Consider the following 26,247-nt stretch of genomic DNA (forward strand, 5'->3'; position numbering starts at 1 on the left):
GTTGGCAGAGTGTGCTAAAGCAGTGAATAAAACAAACTTAGGGAGGAGGCTTCTAATGCTAACATGCATGAAACCATGAAGACCTTCTAAAAGCCATTCCAGAGCAGAGTCCTTTTCTCTTCTCATCCCCTGGGATAACAGTGAATGATTGAATGGAGTTGGTGATTAAAACACGGATGGCTTGTTAAGAGAAAGGCTATGTGTTCAGAGCCCTTGAATTAGGTTTTCTGATGGGGTTGGTAGTAGTCTCAGAGAGTATCTAGTCAGGGGTATGGGCGTCTCCTTCACAGCCCTTTACCAGTCCCTTCTTGCTACAGACCCACCTCGCCACAGGGACAACCTATATATAACGTATATTTCAGTCAGGCTGGAATGAAAAGGAGGGACAGAAGGAGGGTAGAGGGAAACAAAATAATGGTTGTTTTGAGTTGTATTTTAAAGGGGCAATCAGTAGTTGCTATGTGCATTGTTGGACTTACAAATGAATGAAATGTACCCATTGATTATTGAAGAATGTAACTTATAAATGCCTCATGAGCTTAGTTCAACTGTCTTACCCCATCAGAACCCAAAATATAACATTGTTTTACTCCAATGTTTGTAAACAAAGTAAAGGTGAAAAAACCCTCTATATAACCTCAAAACATGGCTATAATGCTGACCCCATACACTGTTATGCACAAACAACTACATTCTGACCCCATCCACTGTTATGACAGACGAAAGGAGAGAATGCTAATGCTAGGATGTTCCACAGGCTAACTAAAGATAGTTCCTAGATCAGTAGGACGTGTTAGGTCCCTCTGTAACCCCTAACCCACGCCATAAAGGATGTTCCACAGGCTAACTAAAGATAGTTCCTAGATCAGTAGGACGTGTTAGGTCCCTCTGTAACCCCTAACCCACGCCATAAAGGATGTTCCACAGGCTAACTAAAGATAGTTCCTAGATCAGTAGGACGTGTTAAGTCCCTCTGTAACCCCTAACCCACGCCATAAAGGATGTTCCACAGGCTAACTAAAGATAGTTCCTAGATCAGTAGGACGTGTTAAGTCCCTCTGTAACCCCTAACCCACGCCATAAAGGATGTTCCACAGGCTCACTAAGGCTGAACATTTGGCACGGATGGGCACCGTTCCATTGGCCATGCCCCACTTACCTTGAAATCCTTTTATCCCCGTCTTTCACCGTCCCCGCTGAGGCTCAGATGATATCCTCATTGAATATGACATGGAATGGAAAATATCATGCGAGTGTAAAGGACGTCACGCTGCTTAGTGAGTACCGCTTCCTCCTGATTCGGCCTACAATGAGGCTCCAACCCAGGACCTCTGCCTTGCTAGCACACGTGACCACCCTCCTGAAGCATCTTAGCAGTCGACGCCACGTGAAAAGCTAATTATTCACTGGCTCCATGCCATGCTACATGAGGATCCGAGAGGATAAAAGAGAAGAGACGACTTATCTTGATGTTAACATATAATCTGCCATATCCGTTATGATATTAACATATGATCTGCCATATCCGTTATGATATTAACATATGATCTGCCATATCAGTTATGATGTTAACATATGATCTGCCATATCAGTTATGATGTTAACATATGATCTGCCATATCAGTTTTGATGTTAACATATGATCTGCCATATCAGTTTTGATGTTAACATATGATCTGCCATATCCGTTATGATATTAACATATGATCTGCCATATCAGTTATGATGGTAACATATGATCTGCCATATCAGTTTTGATGTTAACATATGATCTGCCATATCCGTTATGATATTACCATATGATCTGCCATATCAGTTATGATGTTATGATATTACCATATGATCTGCCATATCAGTTATGATATTAACATATGATCTGCCATATCAGTTATGATATTAACATATAATCTGCCATATCAGTTATGATATTAACATATGATCTGCCATATCAGTTATGATATTAACATATGATCTGCCATATCAGTTATGATATTAACATATAATCTGCCATATCAGTTATGATGTTAACATATGATCTGCCATATCAGTTATGATGTTATGATATTACCATATGATCTGCCATATCAGTTATGATATTAACATATGATCTGCCATATCAGTTATGATGTTAACATATGATCTGCTACATCAGTTATGATGTTAACATATGATCTGCTACATCAGTTATGATGTTAACATATGATCTGCTACATCAGTTATGATGTTAACATATGATCTGCCATATCAGTTATGATATTAACATATGATCTGCCATATCAGTTATGATGTTAACATATGATCTGCCATATCAGTTATGATGTTAACATATGATCTGCCATATCAGTTATGATGGTAACATATGATCTGCCATGTCAGTTATGATGTTAACATATGATCTGGCATATCAGTTATGATATTAACATATGATCTGCCATATCAGTTTTGATATTAACATATGATCTGCCATATCAGTTATGATATTAACATATGATCTGCCATATCAGTTTTGATATTAACATATGATCTGCCATATCAGTTATGATGTTAACATATGATCTGCCATATCAGTTTTGATATTAACATATGATCTGCCATATCAGTTATGATGTTATGATATTACCATATGATCTGCCATATCAGTTATGATGTTATGATATTACCATATGATCTGCCATATCAGTTATGATGTTAACATATGATCTGCCATATCAGTTATGATATTAACATATGATCTGCCATATCAGTTATGATATTAACATATGATCTGCCATATCAGTTATGATATTAACATATGATCTGCCATATCAGTTATGATGTTAACATATGATCTGCCATACCAGTTATGATGTTAACATATGATCTGCCATATCAGTTATGATGTTAACATATGATCTGCCATATCAGTTATGATGTTAACATATGATCTGCCATATCAGTTATGATGTTAACATATGATCTGCCATATCAGTTATGATATTAACATATGATCTGATACATCATAACATGAGCTCTTTACCATCCGGTCATGTAATATCCATTTCATTTATTTCAAATAACTACACCCAGTTCTGGGTGAATGTGAAAGATGAATACCAGGCTTTGGCTGTGAGTTTCAGTGTTGTTGCCAATATTGTGTACAAGGCCAGCCATTCAGGTCTCTAGTTACTGTTATCCAGGCAAACATGTCCGACAGTTGTGTGTGTATGTGTGCAATAACATAAGTGAGATTTAACAAGGCTTGGTTATGTCATGTCATGTGCAGTGTCTGAAAACAAAGTGGCGCCCACTAGTCTTCTATCAGTTAACACACTTTATAAAAAAAGACACAGTCATATGGGTAAGAACAGTCCTTTACTTTGTCTGTTGAGAGCCCTACCCCCTTTTCAATAAAAGAGTGCGACATCAAACGATTTGCACAAAGCACTGACGTCATTTCCAGCAGTAGGGTGCGTCAACAATCTACAGGTAAAAAAAAAAAAAGGACGTCATCATCATTAGGTGCTTTATAATATATGAAACGGGAATGTTACGAAAATATGTCCAAATCACCCTAAAAAGACACATATATCATATCTATATATTTTATATCTTAATTAAATGGAGTACCAGTCAAAAGTTTGGACACACCTACACATTCAAGGGTTTTTCTTTATTTTTACTATGTTCTACATTGTAGAAGACATCAAAACTATGACATAACACATATGGAATCATGTAGTAACCAAAAAAGTATTAAACAAATCTAAATATATTTTATATTTTGTATTTATATTTTGATGACAGCTTTGCACACTCTTGGCATTCTCTCAACCAGCTTCACCTGGAATGCTTTTCCAACAGTCTTGAAGGAGTTCCCACATATGCTGAGCATTTATTGGATGCTTTTCCTTTACTATGTGGTCCAACTCATCCCAAACCATCTCAATTGGGTTGAGGTCAGGTGATTGTGGAGGCCCGGTCATCTGATGCAGCACTCCATCACTCTCCTTCTTGGTCAAATAGCCTTTACACAGCCTGGATGTCACGTTGGCATGAATGACTCGGGAGACAGACGCAAGAATGCGTAATATTTTTTTTATTAAGCGCCAAATTACGGCGTGCCGTGTAGACACGGGGACGAAGACCAAACAAACACGTAACAAAAACACAGGGTTGAAACCCAAACAAAAGAGCGAGGAGTACCTCGAATAAATAACACACTCGCACAATGATTAACACACGGGACGAGACCCGTAATCATCTGTGCAATCCACACAGGCACGAAAGCCCAAAACACACAGCACAGGTACTCACACTCACATTGTAAAAATAATCGACAAGACCATGGAAACCAAAGGGAACATATATACATGTACTAATCAGTGGGAATAGGGGACAGGTGTGCGTCATGAAAGTTCCAGAGGGTTCATTGACTGTTGAAAAACAAATGAAAGTCCCATTAAGCGCAAACCAAATTGGATGGCGTATCGCTGCAGAATGCTGTGGTAGCCATGCTGGTTAAGTGTGCCTTGAATTCTAAATAAATCATGACAGTGTCACCAGCAAAGCACCGCCACACCATCACACCTCCTCCTCCATGCTTCACGGTGGGAACCACACATGCTGTTACGATTGTCTTCGGGAGAAGGAGAAGACCAAGGTGCAGCGTGGTAAGTGTTCATGTTAATGTTAGTAAATAAACTGAACACTGAATGAACAAAATACAACAAAGAGAGAGAACGAAACAGTCCTGTAATGTATACACACAAAACAGAAAACAATCACCCACAACTCAAAGTGGGAAAACAGGCTACCTAAGTATGGTTCTCAATCAGAGACAACGATTGACAGCTGCCTCTGATTGGGAACCATACCAGGTCAAACACAATAGAAATAGAAAACATAGACATACAAACATAGAATGCCCACCCACATCACACCCTGACCAAACAAAAAATAGAAACATACAAAGCAATCTATGGTCAGTGCGTTACACATGCAAAGATCAATCGTTCACTTACTCTGCGTCTCACAAAGACATTTCGGTTGGAACTAAAATTCTCAAATTTTTACTCGTCAGACCAAAGGACAGATTTCCACCAGTCTAATGTCCATTGTTCGTGTTTTTTGGCCCAAGCAAGTCTCTTCTTATTATTGGTGTACTTTAGTAGTGGTTTCTTTGCAGCAATTTGACCATGAAGGCCTGATTCACGCAGCCTGCTCTGAACAGTTGATGTTGAGATGTGTCTGTTACATGAACTCTATGAAGCTTTTATTTGGGCTGTAATTTCTGAGGCTGGTAACTCTAATGAACTTATCCTCTGCAGCAGAGGTAACTCTGGGTCGTCCTTTCCTGTAGCGGTTCTCATGTGAGCCAGTTTCATCATAGCGCTTGATGGTTTTTGAGACTGCATTTGAAGAAACTTTCAAAGTTCTTGAAATGTTCCGGATTGACTGACCTTCATGTCTTAAAGTAATGATGGACTGTCGCTTTTTTGTGCTTATTTGAGCTGTTCTTGCCATAATATGGACTTGGCTTTTTACCAAATAGGGCTATCTTTTGTATAGCACCCCTACCTTGGCTCAAATGCATTAAGGAAAGAAATTCCACAAATGAACTTTTAACAAGGCAGACCTGTTAATTGAAATCCATTCCAGGTGACTACCTCATGAAGCTGGTTGAGAGAATACCAAGAGTGTGCAAAGCTGTCATCAAGGCAAAGGGTGGCTACTTTGAAAAATCTCACATATAAAATATATTTTGATTTGTTTAACAATTTTTTGGTTACTACATGATCCCATGTGTGTTATTTCATAGTTTTGATGTCTTCACTATTATTATTATTATTCTACAATGTAGAATATAGTAAAAATAAAGAAAAACCCTGGAATGAGTAGGTGTATCCAAACTTTTGACTGGTACTGTATATAAAAACATTCTACACAAAAATAGAGCCAAATATGTACAGAACAGCCCCCCCAAAAACTCTTAAGATTAACAACGAGCAATATACATTTATAGATATATACGGTATATACACATAGGATGCTATGGTGCAATAGGCGGGACCAGGTAGTGACAACACAAACTATCACAAAGCAGCCATCTGCAGCAGCTGTTCTTTGAACTGTTGAGCGTGGTGTGAGAGATCCGTGACTCTGTCCACCATGTCCTGAACGGCGGCTGTGTTGGGGTAGTGCAACGCGGCCGTCTTAGTGGCTCCCACCACAGTCTTCAGCAGGTCGCAAAGCACATTGCTAGAGTTCATCACCCGGTTGGCCACCTCGGGCGTGGCTGCCTGCCTGGACAGAGTGTCCCCAATAAATACCAGTTTGTGAGTGCTGAGGATGACAAACTTGCTGTGTGCCACAAAGATGCGGGGCGGCTGGCCAGCGCCCACGCAGCCAAAGAAAGCGTCCACGGCCTTGAGCAACGTGACAAAGTGCTGCTGGCACTGCTCTGCGTAGAAGCCCAGCAGCTGACGGTCCCGCCCACACAGCTGGGCCCTGCCTCCTGTCAGGGAGGGGGAGGGAGAGGAGGAGGTGTCTGACGGGGAGGAGGAGGGGCCTGAGGGGGAGGAGGAGGGGCCTGTCGGGTGCTGCTGGGAGACCCACTGCGTGATGTCATTCTCCACTGGTTTGATCACCTCTTGCTCCAATTGCTTGAACTGGTTCATCTGTGAAGGTTGAAAGAGAGTTGATATTTCTTTCCTCATATTTACACAAATGAGTTAAGGATTGTGGCGAGACGGGAGACGGAACTCTCTCGTACACAATAAACATGATGAAAATACATCCTACCTGTCAATTCCATCATATTAGTATAAAACAGAAGGAATTATCATCATTTTTTCCATAGAGAGCGTAACATAATTCATGGAGGATTACAGGAGTGAAAAGGTTCATCTCCTCTTCTATGTATGTGTGCCCTGAGGCCATCTGCCTGGTGGGCTGCTCTGTCAGACGGGGACAGATGTTCATGTAGCACATGTTGGCGCTGATTTGTTCTAGGTACCTTCTATGAACCCATGTTAGAAAGGTCAATGAAAAACACAGTGTTTCATTGAATAATGTTTGTTCCATAAATGATGTGAATAGTACGAAACAGAGAAGAACAGAACAGAGAAGAACAGAACAGAGACAAACAGAACAGAACAGAGAAGAACAGAACAGAGACAAACAGAGAAGAACAGAACAGAGAAGAACAGAACAGAACAGAGACAAACAGAACAGAACAGAACAGAGAAGAACAGAACAGAGAAGAACAGAACAGAGAAGAACAGAACAGAGAAGAACAGAACAGAGAAGAACAGAACAGAGACAAACAGAGAAGAACATAACAGAGAAGAACAGAACAGAACAGAGACAAACAGAACAAAGGAGAAGAACAGAACAGAGACAAACAGAACAGAACAGAACAGAGAAGAACAGAACAGAGACAAACAGAACAGAACAAAGGAGAACAGAACAGAACAGAGAAGAACAGAACAGAACAAAGGGGAACAGAACAGAACAGAGAAGAACAGAACAGAACAAAGGAGAACAGAACAGAGAACCTACTGGGCACAGTTGTCAATTCAACATCTTTTCCAAGTTTGTTCATCGTAATTTCATTGAAATGACGTGGAAAAAAACTTGGATTCAACCAGTGTCTGCCCAGTGGGACAAGAAGAACAGAGCAGAACAGAACAGAGAAAAGGAGAGAGAAAAAAGCCTTTACCTGTTCCTGTCCCAGCTGCACCTTGCTCTGTTTAATGATGTTCTCTTTCTCCAGGAGCTCTTTCTGCTGCCGCTCAAAGTCCTCTTTTCCCTGAGAAGAAACAAGAGTGTGAGGAGAACTCAACTAAGACAGCAGACTTAAACAGCAAAGGATGGCTACAGTGCATTCGGAAAGTATTCAGACCCCTTCCCTTTTTCCACATTTTGTTACGTTACAGCCTTATTCTAAAATGTATAAAATATTTTTTTCTCCTCGTCAATCTACACACAATACACCATAATGACAAAGCAAAAACGGGTTTTTAGAAATGTTTGCTAATTTATAAAAAAATAAATAAAGTATTCAGTATTCAGACCCTTTGCTATGAGACTCAAAATTGAGCTCAGGTGCATTTTGTTTCCATGATCATCCTTGAGATGTTTCTACAATTTGATTGGGGTTCACCTGTGGTCAATTCAATTGATTGGACATGATTTGGAAAGGCACACACCTGTCCATATAAGGTCCCACAGTTGACAGTACATGTCAGAGCAAAAACCAAGCCATGAGGTCGAAGGAATTGTCCGTAGAGCTCAGAGACAGGATTGTGTCGAGGCACACATCTGGGGAAAGGTACCAAAATTCTTCAGCATTGAAGGTCTTCAAGAACACAGTGGCCTCCATCATTCTTAAATGGCAGAAGTTTGGAACCACCAAGACTCTTCCTAGAGCTGGCCGCCCGGCAATCAGGGGAGAGGGCCTTGGTCAGGGAGGTGACCTTTTTGGTAGAGTGGCCAGACGGCCTTTATGGTAGAGTGGCCAGAAGGAAGCCACTCCTCAGTAAAAGGCACATGACAGCCCACTTGGAGTTTGAAATAACCTTCTCTGGTCTGATGAAACCAAGATTTAACTATTTGGCCTGAATGCCAAGCGTCACGTCTGGAGGAAACCTGGCACTACTCTCAGCTGAGGCATGGCGGGGGCAGCATCATGCTGTGGGGATGTTTTTCAGCAGCAGGGACTGGGAGACTAGCTAGGATCAAGGGATAGATGAACTGAGCGAAGTACAGAGAGGCTGTAATCGCTGCCAAAGGTGCTTTAACAAAGTACTGAGTAAAGGGTCTGAATTCTTATGTAAACTTGATATAATTCTTTAAATTTTTTATAAATTAGTAAAAAATTCTAGAAATCAGTTTTTGCTTTGTCATTATGGGGTATTGTGTGTAGATTGATTAGGGGAAAAAACAATTTAATACATTTCAGAATAAGGCTGTAACGTAACAAAATGTGGAAAATGTCAAGGGGTCTGAATACTTCCCGAATGCACTGTGCATACAGAGGGTAGCTACATACAGATGGTAGGTACATGTATACTCATAAAATACATAGCCTCATTCAACCTTTACTTGCATTCCCCTCGATTAAGATCTGCCTCTTCCTTGATGAACATATGGTACAACCCAATAGGTCGACACAGCCTGACTACCTCTACACTGTAAGCAGCTAGCACACACAGCCTGACTACCTCTACACTGTAAGCAGCTAGCACACACATCCTGAATACCACCAGGAAAAGTGGTGGGTGCATATATATTCACCCCCTTTGCTATGAAGCCCCTAAATAAGATCTGGTGCAATCAATTAACTTCAGAAGTCACATAATTAGTTAAATAAAGTACACCTGTGTGCAATCTAAGTATCACATGATCTGTCACATGATATCAGTAGATATACACCTGTTCTGAAAGGCCCCAGAGTCTGCAACACCACTAAGCAAGGGGCACTACCAAGCAAGTGACACCATGAAGACCAAGGAGCTCTTCAAACAGGTCAGGGACAAAGTTGTGGAGAAGTACAGTTCAGGGTTGGGTTATAAAAAAATATCAGAAACTTTGAACATCCCATGGAGCAGCATTAAATCCATTATTAAAACATGGAAAGAATATGGCACCACAACAAACCTGCCAAGCGAGGGCCGCCCACCAAAACTCACAGACCAGGCAAGGAGGGCATTAATCATAGGGGCAACAAAGAGACCAAAGATAACCCTGAAGGAGCTGCAAAGCTCCACAGAAGAGATTGAAGTTTCTGTCCATAGGACCACTTTAAGTCGTACATTCCACAGAGTTGGGCTTTATGGAAGAGTGGCCAGAAAAAAGCCATTGCTTAAAGAAAAAAATTAAGCAAACATGTTTGGTGTTCGCCAAAAGGCATGTGGGAGACTCCCCAAACATATGGAAGAAGGTATTCTGGTTAGATGAGACATAAATTGAGCTTTTTGGCCATCAAGGAAAACGCTATGTCTGGCGCAAACCCAACACCTCACATCACCGCGAGAACATCATCCCCATGGGGATGTTTTTCATCGGCAGGGACTGGGAAACTGGTCAGAATTGAAGGAATGATGGATGGTGCTAAATACAGGGAAATTCTTGAGGGAAACCTGTTTCATTCTTCAAGAGATTTGAGACTGGGACAGAGGTTCACCCTCCAGCAGGACAATGACCCTAAGCATACTGCTAAAGCAACACTCGAGTGGTTTAAGGGGAAACATTTAAATGTCTTGGAATGGCCTAGTCAAAGCCCAGACCTCAATCCAATTGAGAATCTGTGGTATGACTTAAAGATTGCTGTACACCAACGGAACCCATCCAACTTGAAGGAGCTGGAGCAGTTTTGCCTTGAAGAATGGGCAAAAATCCCAGTGGCTAGATGTGCCAAGCTTATAGAGACATACCCCAATAGACTTGCAGCTGTAATTGCTGCAAAAGGTGTCTCTACAAAGTATTGACTTTGAATAGTTATGCACGCTCAAGTTTTCAGTTCTTTTGTCTTATTTCTTGTTTGTTTCACCCCCCAAAAAATATTTAGCATCTTCAAAGTGTTAGGCATGTTGTATAAATCAAAGGATAACCCCCCCCCCCTCCCCCCTCCCCCCCCCAAAAATATATTTTAATTCCAGGTTGTAAGGCAACAAAATAGGAAAAATGCTAAGGGGGTGAATACTTTCGCCTTTGCAGCTACCTTTTTTATCTTAACTAGCTACCCTCAGTTGAATGCTCGACTGTACGTTGCTCTAGATAAGAGCATCTGTTAAATTACCAAAATGTCATGTAAATGTAACATCCAAGTGGTGAGTTGGGCTAGAGTCAGAGTCAGAGTCATACCTGCAGATGGACGTAGTCATAGTCCTCCATCCAGCTCTTAACACACTTCTCACTATTGTTCATGTTCCCTTTGTCTTGGCTGGAGGGCACAGGAAAGGGCTTGGTGTGGCCCCTGTATTTATCACTATCTGAGGGTGGAGAGGTTAGAGGGTGGATGACGGCCTCCTCGGGCGTACCACCCCTGGGGTAGGAGGACCCGTTCATGGTGGGTGCTCGTCTAAAAAGCAGCTCAGCGTTACCCCCCACGGAGGAGGCCAGCTGCTTGGTATCGTCGGGCACCGTCCTGGACACCATGACAAAGCGATCCAGGTCGTCACTCTTGATCTGGTGCTTGGAAGCGCTGGAGATGGTCAGGGCGTTGAGGGCCCAGCCGCAGTTCTCCAGGCTTTGGTAGGTCTGCAGGATGATCTGCTGGGAGTCCTCCAGCCTCCCCAGCTGCCTCCTTAGCTTACTGTGCAGGCTGGGGTCTGACAGGGCAGTGGCATTGGCCGCAGCACCCCTCCCAAACACCACAAAGTCTGCCAGTGCTGCCCGCACCCGGTCCAGCACGGTGCGCACCTCGTTGGTATGGCGCTCCATGAAAGGGTAAGTCCTCCAGTGGGGAGAAGAGGCCAGGCTCTGCAGGGCCCCGACTGAGGCCTCTACCGCCTGCTGCTGGCGGCACAGCCTCTGGACGGCCTGGTCCACATCCAGGGCCAGCCGGCCCTCAGCGCTGGAGACCGTGGAGGTGGAGGAGGTGGACATGGAACTGTGTGTGGAGCCCGTACTGGAGAAGGACAGGCGATTCACCCCATCCGTCACGTCCCCCAGAGCAGGGGGGATGTCATATATACCTTGGCCCTTCCCCCTGTCCCTCTCCTGGGGGGTGGAGCGTTGCTGGGAGGAGGGCTGCTGCATCCCCCTGGGGATGTCATACAGGTCCCCCCGAGGCACCTCCCCAGAGAGCTGGTGGGAGGAGGGCGGCACGTCGTAGACTCCCTCGTTGTCATTTGCGACGGGGCGTTGGAGGTGGTGGGGGCCAATTGGCTGGGAACTGGGGGGGAAGTCATAGTTGGACTGGGGGGACAGGGAGGCTGAGGGCTTGGTAAAGGTGGGAGGGGGTACGTCGTAGATGCCCTCCTGTTGTTTGTGTTGTTTGAGAGGCTGGGGGAAATCGTAGTTCCCCTCCTGGAGGGCTGGGGTGTTCCAGCAGGGAGGCACAGAGTACACCTGTGGGGACAAGACAAACATTTGTTGAGTGCCTCAGACTACTGTAGTGAGGAGGGCAATAGACAGTGATTCAACCAACAATACCTCATAGTTACAGACACACAGCTTACCCCTATCAATAGCATAGTTAGACACACAGCTTACCCATATCAATATCATAGTTACAGACACACAGCTTACCCCTATCAATAGCATAGTTACAGACACACAGCTTACACATATCAATATCATAGTTACAGACACACAGCTTACCCATATCAATATCATAGTTACAGACACACAGCTTACCCATATCAATATCATAGCTACAGACACACAGCTTACCCATATCAATATCATAGTTACAGACACACAGCTTACCCATATCAATATCATAGTTACAGACACACAGCTTACCCATATCAATATCATAGTTACAGACACACAGCTTACCCATATCAATATCATAGTTACAGACACACAGCTTACCCATATCAATATCATAGCTACAGACACACAGCTTACCCATATCAATATCATAGTTACAGACACACAGCTTACCCATATCAATATCATAGTTACAGACACACAGCTTACCCATATCAATATCATAGTTACAGACACACAGCTTACCCATATCAATATCATAGTTACAGACACACAGCTTACCCCTATCAATATCATAGTTACAGACACACAGCTTACCCCTATCAATATCATAGTTACAGACACACAGCTTACCCCTATCAATATCATAGTTACAGACACACAGCTTACCCATATCAATATCATAGTTACAGACACACAGCTTACCCATATCAATATCATAGTTACAGACACACAGCTTACCCATATCAATATCATAGTTACAGACACACAGCTTACCCATATCAATATCATAGCTACAGACACACAGCTTACCCATATCAATATCATAGTTACAGACACACAGCTTACCCATATCAATATCATAGTTACAGACACACAGCTTACCCATATCAATATCATAGTTACAGACACACAGCTTACCCATATCAATATCATAGTTACAGACACACAGCTTACCCATATCAATATCATAGTTACAGACACACAGCTTACCCATATCAATATCATAGTTACAGACACACAGCTTACCCATATCAATATCATAGTTACAGACACACAGCTTACCCATATCAATATCATAGTTACAGACACACAGCTTACCCATATCAATATCATAGTTACAGACACACAGCTTACCCATATCAATATCATAGTTACAGACACACAGCTTACCCATATCAATATCATAGTTACAGACACACAGCTTACCCATATCAATATCATAGTTACAGACACACAGCTTACCCATATCAATATCATAGCTACAGACACACATATTACCCATATCAATAACATAGTTATAGACATACAGATTACCCATATCAATATCATAGCTACAGACATACAGATTACCCATATCAATATCATAGCTACAGACATACAGATTACCCATATCAATAACATAGTTACAGACACACAGCTTACCCATATCAATATCATAGCTACAGACATACAGATTACCCATATCAATAACATAGTTACAGACACACAGCTTACCCATATCAATATCATAGTTACAGACATACAGCTTACCCATATCAATATCATAGTTACAGACATACAGATTACCCATATCAATGACAAGCACACTTTGCATCACAATATTTTTGTCAGATATTGAGGAACTGAAAGTACTGTTTAGATTCTGTTGATTCTATATGTGTTCATCTAAATATGGTGTCTGTCTATTCCTCTATTTCTTCCCCCATGATAACTCCATATCAACTTGAATATGGCAAGCACTATAAGCAATAAACAGCTAGACCTTTAAAACCAGTATAGTCCTGACAGAGTGGAATGAGGATTGTGAGGTACAGTACATATCATGCAGCATTAAAGTGGAGTTGTATAAATAAAATGAGTGATTTCACTTAGCCTTGAAATCCACTCCTGAACCCAAACTGTAATTAGGAGCAACACAAATAACGGGTTCCCACATATTTCATGTTATTACAAAGTAACTGAAGTCACAAAACCTTGGCTGTCCTGGACAGGCCTGGAACACTGGCTATTATGATGTCACTAAGCCTGCTGGTCCTGGATAGGCCTGGAACACTGGCTATTATGATGTCACTAAGCCTGCTGGTCCTGGATAGGCCTGGAACACTGGCTATTATGATGTCACTAAGCCTGCTGGTCCTGGATAGGCCTGGAACACTGGCTATTATGATGTCACTAAGTCTGCTGGTCCTGGATAGGCCTGGAACACTGGCTATTGTGATGTCACTAAGCCTGCTGGTCCTGGATAGGCCTGGAACACTGGCTATTATGATGTCACTAAGCCTGCTGGTCCTGGATAGGCCTGGAACACTGGCTATTATGATGTCACTAACCCTGCTGGTCCTGGATAGGCCTGGAATACTGGCTATTATGATATCACTAAGCCTGGGCTGGTCCTGGACAGGCCTGGAAGTTAATATAAGACGACCCAGGCCACAGCTCAAATGGCACCCTATTCCCTACATAGTGCACTACTTTTGACCACTCCTTTCTACCACATCCGTATTGGGCCTGGTCAAAAGTATGCACTATATAGGGAATAGGGTGCCATTTGGTACATAGCCCAAGAGAAGTAATCCTTTATTCCTTGACTTTCCCTGCGAGAGAGAACGCTATTTTGGCAGGCAACGCTTTCATTTAGGGAACTGCAAAGAAGTCATAAATATGATCATTTGACATATTATTAATTTATTACCAGGCAATTAAGAGGAAAACTAGGACCTGTATCAATAAACGCATAGTAACATTCTCCGAACTTAAACGGCTACCGCTTCCTACAGGCCTTCTGTATGCTGTCTCTCCATGTGGGCAGTGTTTCTGTGTGTAGTATGAGTGGTCCCAGACATACCCCTTGTGTGGAGGGAGGGATATCGTAAACCCCTTGTGTCCGAGGGTCCATTTGAGTGGATGGAGGAATATCATAGATTCCTCCTTGGGGACGAGCATTCCCATGTTGTCCGGGAGAGTGTGAGCCCATCAGTTTCCCAGGAGGAATGTCATACACCTGGAAAACACAGAGACAATCCCAAATCAGGACACCAATAATGACATTAAATGTACAAGGTAGAATTAGCTATGTGAAACACAGAGGTTGTGTCTGACATTGCCCCCTGTTCCCTTTATAGTGCACTACGTTTGGCCATGTCCCTGCACAGCTGCGTTTCATATACAGTAGCTATTTGCATACGGTGAAAGGTTCCATTTTGGAATAGTCCTGATGAATTGAAATAGGGATTGCTATACACCGTGTGTAGTTGAGTGAGACACCTACCCCCTGTGGTCTCATGGGAGGAACGTCATAGAGGTCCTGTTGGTTATGCTGACCAGCGCTGTAGGCATAGGACTGTCCCACTCCTGTCGGGGTCACCACCTGTCCACACCAGGGGCGAGGCGGAAGAAACAAGACATGACAACAGGTTCATGACAGTTCCAACAGTGTTAGCCCTACAAATGCAGTGTTAGCTGCATTTGTAGGTGTCAAATGCAGTGTTAGCTACAAATGCAGTGTCAACAGTGTTAGCCCTACAAAACAGTGTTAGCCCTACAAAACAGTGTTAGCCCTACAAAACAGTGTTAGCCCTACAAAACAGTGTTAGCCCTACAAAACAGTGTTAGCCCTACAAAACAGTGTTAGCCCTACAAATGGAATGTGGGAGGAGTTCCGCTGGCGGAACGCCAGAGCCAGACAGGTTAACCTGTATACCAGTCAGTTTGTTTCATTTTGTCATGCCAAGTAGTGGCATGATGGCACAAACAGACTGGTACCCAGGCTACCAAGGAGTGGCATGATGGCACAAACAGACTGGTACCCAGGCTACCAAGGAGTGGCATGATGGCACAAACAGACTGGTACCCAGGCTACCAAGGAGTGGTATGATGGCACAAACAGACTGGTACCCAGGCTACCAAGGAGTGGCATGATGGCACAAACAGACTGGTACCCAGGCTACCAAGGAGTGGTATGATGGCACAAACAGACTGGTACCCAGGCTACCAAGTAGTGGCATGATGGCACAAACAGACTGGTACCCAGGCTACCAAGGAGTGGTATGATGGCACAAACAAACTCGTACCCAGGCTACCAAGTAGTGGCATGATGGCACAAACAGACTGGTACCCAGGCTACCAAGGAGTGGCATGATGGCACAAACAGACTGGTACCCAGGCTACCAAGTAGTGGCATGATGGCACAAACAGACTGGTACCCAGGCTACCAAGGAGTGGCATGATGGCACAAACAGACTCGTACCCAGGCTACCAAGTAGTGGCATGATGGTGTAACAGTATAACTTTAGTACCGTCCCCTCGCCCCGACACGGGCGCGAACCAGGGACCCTCTGCACACATCAACAACTAACAGACTGGTACCCAGGCTACCAAATGCTAGCCCCACATACTGTATATTCACCCTGTATGTCCTATGAGTATATAATGTAGTCCCTGAGTCCCTGTGACTCTAAACCTGCACATCTCTCCTGACTATCATAGCTGGGTCACATTCATTAGAGCACACAGTAGTAAAATGTTTTGCAGTGGAAAACAAAAACAGATGTTTCCTATTGGACATGTTCAAGTATTTCCCCCTCCCCTCCATGCCTTTCTTAGTCTGTTTTCTTCTGTTTGGTGACTAGTGTATATGAATGACCCTATTCTCTGTTAGTGTCCCAAATTGTACCCTATACTGCTTTTGACCAGGACCAAAAGTAGTGCACTATATAAGTAATAGGGTTCGATTTGGGATGCAGGCCCCAGTCAGTCCTCTCCTTATGTGACCCTGCAGCAGTAATAACGACTCAGACCAAATCAGTCCTGACTGTGCATGTCTCAGCTGTGCATGTCTCAGCCTACTCGCGGAGCGCCCTCCAAACCCAACCATGTGATAAACAGAAGCCTGGCAAGCAAAGGGCCAATGATGTGGGAAAAGGCTAGATCCAACCAATTAGGCAGCGGAGCTATGGCCAGAAATGTCACAGAAAAGCCATGGTCTATGTCCCAAATGGCACCCTATTCCCTATGTAGTGCACTACTTTTGACCAGAGCTCAGCCAACAAGGCTGGGGCCAGAAACATCACAAAAAAACTAAAGCCATGAAGTAGGGGACTGAGCTGTGATGAGGTGTGATGCTGCAAGTGAAAACAGAAGTCCCAGGACATTGGGTGTCACTTCGGGTCCTCGAGAGAAGAGAGGCAAGAAAGAAAGAAACAGCCCAAAAAGGCAGCAATGCAGTGACAGCTTTGTCCTCCCTTTCCAGCATTTTCATTCATGGGTGTCTCTCTCTCTCTCTCTCTCTCTCTGTCCCTCTCTCTCTCTGTCCCTCTCTCTCTCTGTCCCTCTCTCTCTCTGTCCCTCTCTCTCTCTGTCCCTCTCTCTCTCTCTCGCTCTCTCTCCCTGTCCCTTTCTCTCTAACAATCAAACATTAACAGTAAACATTACACTCACAAAAGTTCCAAATAGAGACATTTCAAATGTAATATTATGGCTATGTACAAAAGGGAAAATCAATAAACATAAATATGGGTTGTATTTGTTGTATAAATCTTGCTGCTGTGATGGCAAACTGTGGTATTTCACCCAATAGATATGGGATTTGTTTTAGAATTCTTTGTGGGTCTGTGTAATCTGAGGGATAATCTTTCTCTCTGTCCCTCCCCCTCCATAGACACACAACACACTAGCGTCGCCACACTGGAACACGCAAGGTTCACTGACGGGAACCATACATACGCCAGTTCTAACAACAGAGAGACTGCCTGTAAGGGGTGCGTGTTGGTGGCAGGGAAGTCAGGCGCAGGAGAACGAACTTGGTCTAAACGGAGTCGTTTAATAAATGCTGACAAAACTCCAAAACAACCCAAAATGTACAAAATAACAAAGTGGGCACAAAACCGGTCGCACACCAACACTAAATAGCACATCACATACAATCAAAACAATCTCCGACAAGGACATGAGAGGAAACAGACGGTTAAATACACAACATGTAATTGATGGGATTGGAACCAGGTGTGAAGGAAGACAAGACAAAACCAATGGAAAATGAAAAATGGATCAGTGATGCCTAGAAGGTCGGTGACGTCGACCGCCGAACACCGCCCGAACAAGGAGAGGAACTGACTTCGGCGGAAGTCGTGACACTGCCTCTCAAATGGCAACCTATGCCCTAAGTAGTGCATAGGCTTATAGGGCTAGGGTCAAAAGTAGTGCACTATATAGGGAATAGGGTGCCATTTGGGATGTACCCAGAAGTCTCTTCTTTAGTCCCTGTGTAGCCGTTCTAATACCTCCTCTCATTGACAAATAAACATCTGAATGATCAAAGGTATAACCCCAGCATTATACCCCATCCATCCACCCGACTAAGATGAATGTCTCAGTGGACAGAGACAGAGGGAGGGAGAGAGAGATAGAGAGAGAGGGAGAGACAGATCGAGAGGGAGAGACACACAGAGAGAGAGGGAGAGACACAGAGATAGAGAGAGAGAGACAGAAAGGGAGAGAGAGGCATAGAGAGAGAGGGAGAGACAGAGAGAGGGACAGACACAGAAATAGAGAGAGACAGGGGGTACTGGTACCGAGTCAATGTGGAGGCTTTATACAGGGGGTACCAGTACAGAGTCAATGTGGAGGCTTTATACAGGGGGTACCAGTACAGAGTCAATGTGGAGGCTTTATACAGGGGGTACCAGTACAGAGTCAATGTGCTGAGGTACAGGTTATACGGGCATGTCTGTTATTGAAACATGGGAACAAACAATCGTGCTACATTCTATTTCTATCACACACACACATGTACCTTTGATTGGGTACATGTGCTACCAGATACAGCAGCCAGTTACCTTTTAGAAAACGTCAGCAGGAAAGTCCTGGACTAGAAGGTCCTTGTTGCTTTCTCCGTAGTCACTACTACTCCCTATGCTGTGACTTTGTGTGGGAAGGTTGCAGCGAATGGACATTGAACACAAGGAGATCTCTGTTTGCAGTGTCCCTCTCTCAAACTCAGTCCACAGAGATGGCTAATACAGTACCTGTTGAAGGCAGGAAGCCACAGGGACCAGTCTGGATACTTAACAGGTACATGTCAGGGACTTGTGTCCTAACTGGCACCCTATACCCTATATAGTGCACTACTTTTACACTATGGGGTCTTTGTTAAAAGTAGTGCACTATAAAGGGAATAGGGCGCCATTTGGGACGTAAACAGCCACTTTGTGCTCCCATCTTTCTGTCACTGGGTCCTCTCATGTATTTCCCATATACACCCTCTGTTTACCCAGCAAGCTTTGCTGTTGCGGCGGGCCGGGCCAGGGTACTTGGAGCTCCTAATGGTGGTTGGGTAAATATTGACCAGACTTGTTCTTTAAGGAGGAGGTAACTTTGTGTTTGTGTAGCTTTGTGTGGAGGCAGGTAGGTGTGTGTGTGTGTGTGTGTGTGTGTGTGTGTGTGTGTGTGTGTGTGTGTGTGTGTGTGTGTGTGTGTGTGTGTGTGTGTGTGTGTGTGTGTGTGTGTGTGTGTGTGTGTGTGTGTGTGTCTGTAAAAAGACCCACTATGAGGTTATCGTCTCATTGCTCCATCACACGCTGATGACCTGATGACACGTGTCAACGGTCCCATCAGGCCTGTCAGTGGTGGCCGGGTCACACTAATGGTGATAATGACGCTTCCAACAATTGACCCCTTTGCTCCAACCGAATGGGATGATTCTATCTATTCTATCGTTTCCATTCATCTATTCGTCCCCCATCTCTCCCTCCTTGTCCTTCCATCCCTTCAAGGCGTCCGCATGCTTCCCAGCCAAAACAGTTTCAGAAGAGTTTGTGCATATATTATGATGACATTTTTTGTTTGTTTTGGACTTCGGTGAGGGTTTTTTCATCTGTTTGGGCACACAACATTTTGTGCTCGAGGCCAGCTAAAGTTCGGAAGCCAAAGTCTACGCCCCTTCGTCCATGATTGATCAACCGTAGGGATTCTTCAACAAAGTCTTTGTTGTCATTTAACGAGAGACGACTCGTTTTCATGCAGATTTTTTCATTGAGAAATACTGAACCAAACATCTTAGATGTAAATTTGCGAGACTAAGATCTCCGTTGCAAAAACGTCAAAATGAATGACACATTTCTTATCTGAGATTAATTCGGACTATTTTGAGATGGCTACAGCATCTCAAAATGGACAAACAGTACTAGTGCGCTTCTTTCTTGCTTTGCTTGGAGTTTTGCTTGGCGCCTTTACCCAGCAGAACTGAAGCATGCCGGCGCCTTTACCCAGCAGAACTGAAGCATGCCTGCGCCTTTACCCAGCAGAACTGAAGCATGCCGGCGCCTTTACCCAGCAGAACTGAAGCATGCCGACGTCTTTACCCAGCAGAACTGAAGCATGCTGGCACCTTTACCCAGCAGAACTGAAGCATGCTGGCACCTTTACCCAGCAGAACTGAAGCATGCCTGCGCCTTTACCCAGCAGAACTTAAGCATGCTGGCACCTTTACCCAGCAGAACTGAAGCATGCTGGCACCTTTACCCAGCAGAACTGAAGCATGCCGACGCCTTTACCCAGCAGAACTGAAGCATACCGACGCCTTTACCCAGCAGAACTGAAGCATACCGACGCCTTTACCCAGCAGAACTGAAGCATGCCGGCGCCTTTACCCAGCAGAACTGAAGCATGCCGGCGCCTTTACCCAGCAGAACTGAAGCATGCTGGCGCCTTTACCCAGCAGAACTGAAGCATGCCGGCGCCTTTACCCAGCAGAACTGAAGCATGCTGACGCCTTTACCCAGCAGAACTGAAGCATGCCTGCGCCTTTACCCAGCAGAACTGAAGCATGCTGGCGCCTTTACCCAGCAGAACTGAAGCATGCTGACGCCTTTACCCAGCAGAACTGAAGCATACCGACGCCTTTACCCAGCAGAACTGAAGCATGCTGGCGCCTTTACCCAGCAGAACTGAAGCATGCCGGCGCCTTTACCCAGCAGAACTGAAGCATGCCGGCACCTTTACCCAGCAGAACTGAAGCATGCTGACGCCTTTACCCAGCAGAACTGAAGCATGCTGGCACCTTTACCCAGCAGAACTGAAGCATGCCGACGTCTTTACTCAGCAGAACTGAAGCATGCCGGCACCTTTACCCAGCAGAACTGAAGCATGCTGACGCCTTTACCCAGCAGAACTGAAGCATGCTGGCACCTTTACCCAGCAGAACTGAAGCATGCCGACGTCTTTACCCAGCAGAACTGAAGCATGCTGGCACCTTTACCCAGCAGAACTGAAGCATGCCGACGTCTTTACCCAGCAGAACTGAAGCATGCCGGCGCCTTTACCCAGCAGAACTGAAGCATACCGGCGCCTTTACCCAGCAGAACTGAAGCATACCGGCGCCTTTACCCAGCAGAACTGAAGCATGCTGACGCCATTACCCAGCAGAACTGAAGCATGCCGGCGCCTTCTCTCATATTACCTACCATTCCACCATCCCCGCTCACCCCCCACCTTCCATCCCCATCTACTGTTAGCCTCTGTCAGCTTTGTCACTGAGGGAGGGCAGGAGTCATGCAGGCAGACTCCAAGATACATGTGGGTACCAGTGAAATTCAATCTGCTGCCACCCGATAGGTGATTCAGAACGTAGAGGAGAGTGGTTATTCCTCCTATCACTCCAAAGGGAAGGGCTGTGACAGAGTTTCTTTAATAGCCTTGCCTTTTGGTTTCAAGGGGGCACCTGCGGTTGCTGAATCATAGTCGGATAGCTTTACAGTGTTATTATAAGTTACTTTTCCAGCTTTTCGCCTAATGTTCCCGTACACAGCTTGGAGCAACGGTGGCCTATTAAAGTGACAAACTAATTAATGCAGGCAATTACGTGGACAACCCCAAGAGGCCTCAATCAGCCGTCTCCATGACGACGGTGTGACCATGTGGCCAAATCAAAATCCAAACAGAGATTGGGCATAAAGAGGGGCAAAAGGGAGCACACACACACACACACACACACACACACACACACACACACACACACACTGATTACATCGCTAATAAGGATAATATTTTATTCCCTCTGATCAAAGGGCTTCTCAAGACAGGACCCAACTTTAATGTGATTATACTGATAGGGGGTAGTTTTAATGATGGCATGGTCATTTCCTGTTTACTTTCCAGAAATGAATTCATTATTTAGATGTCCTTCTTGACTTCTTTATTCATTCATTATTCATTATTAAGATGTCCCTCTTGACTTTGTTATTCATTCATTATTCATTATTAAGATGTCCTTCTTGACTTCATTATTCGTTCATTATTTAGATGTCCTTCTTGACTTCTGAGAAAGTAAAAAAAGAGCAGGAAGAGGGGATGAGAAATGTCTGGGCTGATCCCTGACAGTATAGATGTTAAACATGGGAAAATGTAAGTTACCGTTCAGCCAAGCATTTCCTGTCCTCCTTCCTTCTTTACTTTCACTCCTCTTTCTTACTCCTTTGCACTGCAGAACTTTTGGAAATGATCTCTCTCTCTCTCTCTCTCTCTCTCTCTCTCTCTCTCTCTCTCTCTCTCTCTCTCTCTCTCTCTCTCCTCTCTCTCTCTCTCTCTCTCTCTCTCTCTCTCTCTCTCTCTCTCTCTCTCTCTCTCTCTCTCTCTCTCTCTCTCTCTCTCTCTCTCTCTCTCTCTCTCTCTCTCTCTCTCTCTCTCTCTCTCTCTCTCTCTCTCTCTCTCTCTCTCTCTCTCGATGGCTTTTCATACAATGAGATTTATGACCTTGCCCTGGGTCAATTCACACAGGCCAGTGATTCGTCACCACGGCGACAACAGAGAGCAGACAAGTGTCTAAAGGAGTGGAGCGCCACAGGAAGGAATCATTCATTTATCTGCTGCTGGGTCCCTTCCACACATGATTAGAGGGAGAAAATATGTCTGTCAAGCCTCACAAACAAGTCCATACAGTACATTGGTGCTTAACCGGGTTACCTCAAAAATAAAATCATCTTATCACGCTAACGGACGGCTCAGTTACCCAAGCAGTGCACTTCCTCAATCCTCTGTGACTTGTGGGAGTTTATTAACTCAGTCCCTCTGTGTTCCTGTCTGTCCTGATGGTATGTCCATAGTCCACATCAATGAATAATAGAATCTCTTTATGACTATTTAACATAGTGACAGGAAGGGCCCATAGAAGGAGCCTTGTAATGCAGGATGTGAAGCAGAGAAGGCGTTCCAGCCTGGTAGGAGTAGATAAGAGGCTTGGCGGGGCCTTTGAACTCCAACCCGACTCCGTCTTTGAGCGCTGTGACCTCACTGCCTGACTCACACAGGGGGAATTACAGAGAAACAACCGGGACGTCAAAGAGAGAGAGAAAAAAAGAAAGAGAGCGAGCGAGCGAGCGAGAGAGAGAGAGAGAGAGAGAGAGAGAGAGAGAGAGAGGGAAACAGACACACCTTTCAGAATCAGAGCTGTAAAATAATTTAAAAAAGAAGCAGTGCAAGTGGCTGATGATAATCTTCCCTCTAACACCAGGGTGACAAAGTGGTACAAGGCAGCTCCTGGCTTCCATGTGTGGGGCTCTTTGTATGGCCGAGAGCCCCAGGGATAGCTTCCAGCTTCGGGCCAACACTGGGGCCTTGAATGGGGCAGCTGTGGGACGCTTTAGCTCACCCTCCCTGGAGGGTCAGTCAAGGACAGACAGGGAGGGCCACAGCATCAAACTGAGCAGCCCGAGAAAGCTAGCTAGAGCCAGTGCCAAACCTCAGTGTGCCTTTATATACAACATGAACAGAAAATAACCAGTCGACAATCTGGATTTGCACACACACACACACACACACACACACACACACACACACACACACACACACACACACACACACACACACACACACACACACACACACACACACACACACACACACACACACACACACACACACACACACACACACACACACACACACACACACACACACACACACACACACAATGCTGGGTTCTTTCACTGTGGGGGATGACATGTTGACACATGGTGGCTTTGGTGGAATATGAGAGGGGATCATCAGTGCAGGAGGTTGCCTCAGTGCCCATTACCATTTGATTCCTAAATGACTTAAATGTAAATGTGTGTGTGTGTGTGTGTGTGTGTGTGTGTGTGTGTGTGTGTGTGTGTGTGTGTGTGTGTGTGTGTGTGTGTGTGTGTGTGTGTGTGTGTGTGTGCGTGTGTGCTTGGCAACCAGGAAATCCATTCTTCTAACCAGCTCAAACAGAACACCTAAACAGCATATAACCTGTCTACAGCTCTCAGCCAATCAACGACAGGGCTGAGCACTCCTCTTCCTTCATCAACCTAGTCCAGGACTGCTTCACAAATGGCACCCTATTGGTCAAAAGTATTGCATTATATATAAATATATGGAATATCAAATCAAACTTTATTTCTTACATTTGCCCCGAATACAACAGGTGAACAGTGAAATGCTTACTTACAAGCTCTTAACCAACAATGCAGTTCAAGAAAGTAAAAGATTATAAAAAGTAACACAATAAAGTAACAATAACGAGGCTACAGTTGAAGTCGGAAGTTTACATACACTTAGGTTGGAGTCATTAAAACTCGTTTTTCAACCACTCCACAAATTTCTTGTTAACAAACTATAGTTTTGGCAAGTCGGTTAAGGACTTCTACTTTGTGCATGACACAAGTAATTTTTCCAACAATTGTTTACAGACAGATAATTTCACTTATAACTCACTGTTCCAGTGGGTCAGAAGTTTACATACACTAAGTTGACTGTGCCTTTAAACAGCTTGGAAAATTCCAGAAAATGATGTCATGGCTTTAGAAGTTTCTGATAGGCTAATTGACATAATTTGAGTCAATTGGAGGTGTACCTGTGGATGTATTTCAAGGCCTACCTTCAAACTCAGTGCCTCTTTGCTTGACATCATGGGAAAATCAAAAGAAATCCGCCCAGACCTCAGAAAAAAAATTGTAGACCTCCACAAGTCTGGTTCATCCTTGGGAGCAATTTCCAAATGCCTGAAGGTACCACATTCATCTGCACAAACAACAGTACGCAAGTATAAACACCATGGGACCACGCAGCCATCATACCGCTCAGGAAGGAGACGCGTTCTGTCTCCTAGAGATGAACATACTTTGGTGCGAAAAGTGCAAATCAATCCCAGAACAACAGCAATGGAGCTTGTGATGATGCTGGAAGAAACAGGTACAAAAGTATCTATATCCACAGTAAAACGAGTCCTATATCGACATAACCTGAAAGGCCGCTCAGCAAGGAAGAAGCCACTGCTCCAGAACCGCCATAAAAAAGCCAGACTACGGTTTGCAACTGCACATGGGGACAAAGATCATACTTTTTGGAGAAATGTCCTCTGTTCTGATGAAACAAAAATAGAACTGCTTGGCCATAATAACCATCATTATGTTTGGAGGAAAAAGGGGGGAGGCTTGCAAGCCGAAGAACACCATCCCAACCGTGAAGCATGATGGTGGCAGCATCCTGTTGTGGAGGTGCTTTGCTGCAGGAGGGACTGGTGTACTTCACAAAATAGATGGCATCATGAGGGAGGAAAATTATGTGGATATATTGAAGCAATATCTCAAGACATCAGTCAGGAAGTTAAAGCTTGGTCGCAAATGGGTCTTCCAAATGGACAATGACACCAAGCATACTTCCAAAGTTGTGGCAAAATGGCTTAAGGACAACAAAGTCAAGGTATTGGAGTGGCCATCACAAAGCCCTGACCTCAATCCCATAGAAAATTTGTGGACAGAACTGAAAAAGCGTGTGCGAGCAAGGAGGCCTACAAACCTGACTCAGTTACACCAGCTCTGTCAGGAGGAATGGGCCAAAATTCACCCAACTTATTGTGGGAAGCTTGTGGAGGGCTACCCGAAACGTTTGACCCAAGTTAAACAATTTAAAGGTAATCCTACCAAATACTAATTGAGTGTATGTAAACTTCTGACCCACTGGGAATGTGATGAAAGAAGTAAAAGCTGAAATAAATAATTCTCTCTACTATTATTCTGACATTTCACATTCTTAAAATAAAGTGGTGATCCTAACTGACCTAAGACAGGGAATTTTTACTAGGATTAA

At 44.2% G+C, this 26,247-nt stretch overlaps 1 protein-coding gene across 1 annotated transcript in view; it reads right to left on the reverse strand.

The window, feature by feature from the left end:
• Nucleotides 1-3,332: 3,332 nt before the first annotated feature.
• The window catches only part of LOC129820255 (enhancer of filamentation 1-like), a 74,323-nt gene continuing 51,408 nt past the window's right edge, over nucleotides 3,333-26,247 (reverse strand). Inside the window, exons 3-7 of the mRNA XM_055877295.1 lie at nucleotides 15,413-15,511; nucleotides 14,990-15,145; nucleotides 10,846-12,054; nucleotides 7,700-7,789; nucleotides 3,333-6,656 (exon numbers count right to left, since the gene is read on the reverse strand). Coding sequence (XP_055733270.1) covers nucleotides 6,072-6,656; nucleotides 7,700-7,789; nucleotides 10,846-12,054; nucleotides 14,990-15,145; nucleotides 15,413-15,511 — 2,139 coding nt within the window. The 3' untranslated portion in view covers nucleotides 3,333-6,071. The remainder of the gene's footprint in view (nucleotides 6,657-7,699; nucleotides 7,790-10,845; nucleotides 12,055-14,989; nucleotides 15,146-15,412; nucleotides 15,512-26,247) is intronic.

This window comes from Salvelinus fontinalis, chromosome 22 (genome assembly GCF_029448725.1).
Source record: "Salvelinus fontinalis isolate EN_2023a chromosome 22, ASM2944872v1, whole genome shotgun sequence".
Classification (NCBI taxonomy): domain Eukaryota; kingdom Metazoa; phylum Chordata; class Actinopteri; order Salmoniformes; family Salmonidae; genus Salvelinus; species Salvelinus fontinalis.